The sequence below is a fragment of the Austrofundulus limnaeus genome, unplaced genomic scaffold, assembly GCF_001266775.1.
Source record: "Austrofundulus limnaeus strain Quisiro unplaced genomic scaffold, Austrofundulus_limnaeus-1.0 Scaffold4, whole genome shotgun sequence".
Lineage (NCBI taxonomy): Eukaryota > Metazoa > Chordata > Actinopteri > Cyprinodontiformes > Rivulidae > Austrofundulus > Austrofundulus limnaeus.
Genome location: NW_013952406.1, coordinates 1,794,517 through 1,796,983, shown reverse-complemented (window position 1 = coordinate 1,796,983; position 2,467 = coordinate 1,794,517). Strand labels below are relative to the sequence as shown.

Sequence of the window (2,467 nt, the reverse complement as noted above, 5' to 3'; positions counted from 1 at the left end):
GCAATAAAGTAATAAAACAAACATAATAAACTTAATAAATATAAATATATTACCATGGCATTTAGGGGTTGAAATGAGAATAAATGATCTTTTAAAACAGCGTGGGGTTCATGAGGGGGTCCCTGGAATATTTTCTCCCTTGTATGGGGTCCCCAGACCCAAATGGCTTTGAGAACCCCTGATTTTATTTTATTTTTTAATTATTATAAAGTTTATTCATTTAAAACAAAACAACATAAATTCAACATAAAAAAAACCAAAACAAAAAATGAAATTAAATGAAARGTAGCAGAAGAAGAAAATAATCTTATGATTTCTGCCCCTTTTTCTTAAACTAAATCAAAAAATCTTCAATTTACAACATACAAATTTTATGTACAGATTTAAGTGACTTCTTCATCATGTCTTGATGCAAGAAATTGTTGCCGTGTGATTGGCTGATTAGCTGTTTAACAAACAACCCTACAAATGGACCTAATAAAAGGAGTGTAATTTTTAAAGGCTTTTATCAATATGTTGTTTTCTAACTGTTSCAAGTGTTTATCAGTAGTTACATTTCAAACTAATTATACTTTATTGTTTATTTTCTAAGTTTTTTTAAACAGAATTTCTTTAGTTTTATTTATTTTTTTCCCCCACAGGTGTATTCTTGGAGAGCTCTTCACTAAGAAACCCATCTTTCAGGCTAATCAGGAACTTTTACAGCTGGAGCTCATCAGGTAAAGTTCTCCCCAAACAAATGAAACATACCACAGTTTACAGCACGTATATAAACTTAGCAGAAAATGTAAGGAAATTAGTGTTTGGTAGATTATTTATTTATTTTGTAATAACAAAGCTACTTGGCAATGAATCTTATAGCAGGCGTCTGACTGGCAGCACCTGGGGGGACCAGAACCTCAAAATGAGTCAAAAGCAACAAAATAAACTGTTTGGCGGAGAAGATTTTGCAAATTTTTCATGTGCGCAACCCACATACTCAGCTCTACTACTCATCCCACAGATGCATGTTCCTTACAAATGTGGCATGATTTGAAAGAGAAATTAACAGGCTTTCCAACACTGTAAGATTCATTAATAAGAAGTAATCAAAAGTATTAGAAATAATCAATACTTTAGTGTCACATTTTGGTATTTGTTTGATATGAATAAGAGAAATTTCCATGTCGTCTTTAATTTGTATTTTTTAAATTAATTATGAACATTTGTTTAACCTCAAAGTTTTTTTAATTAAATGTTGCTGAAACAGCAAAGTTTCTCATTTGATCTGTGCTCAACAATGCAGCCTGGGCGGAGTAGTCGAACACAGATCCACTGATCCTTCAACACACAACATCTTCAGAAGACAAGCTGATAAAATTCATTTGAAAAATCTTTATTGTTCCAGACACAGTGTGTATTGGACCTAAAGCACTAATGAACAGTTTGAAACATATACATGTGTTGTTTCACCCCAAATTTCCTTATTTGTGCTGAGTTTATTTTTAAAGAGACTGAATTCAAACTGTTTTCATTTGGTTGCTGCACAGATTTATGACATTAAAATATGAAGTGAAAAATTCTGTATAAGATTTATTAATCCAGGATGTTTAAATCTGCGATCCTACTGCAGTTAAAGTCTGCTGCAGCATGAAAGTGGTGTGGCTGTGAAAAGATAAATACATTTAATCTGTCTCTTTAACTTCTTTCAGCCGTCTGTGTGGAAGTCCGTGTCCTGCAGCCTGGCCCGATGTCATAAAACTTCCTCTTTTCAACACCATGAAACCCAAAAAGCAGTACAGACGGCGACTACGAGAAGAGTTCTCCTTGTTCGTAGCTCCGCAGCACCTTCTTTAAATAATTGCTGAACAGCTTCCTGTTTTTCTGTTTTAGCTAAAATCTTTATTCCCTACACAGTTTGCCTATTTCTGCCCTGGACTTGCTGGACCGAATGCTGACCCTTGACCCTTCGCGCCGCTGCACGTCAGAGCAAGCGCTCCTCAGCGAATTCCTAAGTGACGTCGATCCCAACAGGATGCCCCCGCCCGAGTCAGTAATTTGCAAAATCTTAACAGATTCACGACGTTTTTAAATCTCCAATCTGACATGTTTTTTGTTTACCTCCACGTCCAGTCTCCCTCACCACCAGGACTGCCACGAGCTGTGGATTAAAAAGAAACGGCGCTCACGTCAGAGCGGGCTGCCTGAGGAGGTGTCTGCGCCCAAAGCGCCCCGTAAAGATGCAGCCGGGACCTCCAGCGCAGAGAACAGCCGAACCCAGAGCAGCCCGACCGGAGCTCCGCCTCCCCCGCCAGGAAAACCGGCCTCCACGGCCAAATTAGAGAGCGAGTTGTCGGGTAACAAATGTCTCTTTGTTAGAATCACGATCTTTCCTGCCGTGTTCTTATTGTTAAAGGGATCCATGATTAGTTGTATCATTAGACTTTATTTAATAAACTAATATTTTAACTGTAAAAATACTGTAGGC

The 2,467-nt window shown here is 37.4% G+C and overlaps 1 protein-coding gene across 1 annotated transcript in view; it reads left to right on the top strand.

Moving 5' to 3' along the window:
- Positions 1–2,467, top strand: part of cdk12 (cyclin dependent kinase 12) — a gene marked incomplete in the record, with an annotated part of 17,601 nt that overhangs the window by 11,099 nt on the left and 4,035 nt on the right. Inside the window, 4 exon segments of the mRNA XM_014022880.1 lie at positions 642–719; positions 1,692–1,808; positions 1,897–2,028; positions 2,113–2,336. Coding sequence (XP_013878334.1) covers positions 642–719; positions 1,692–1,808; positions 1,897–2,028; positions 2,113–2,336 — 551 coding nt within the window.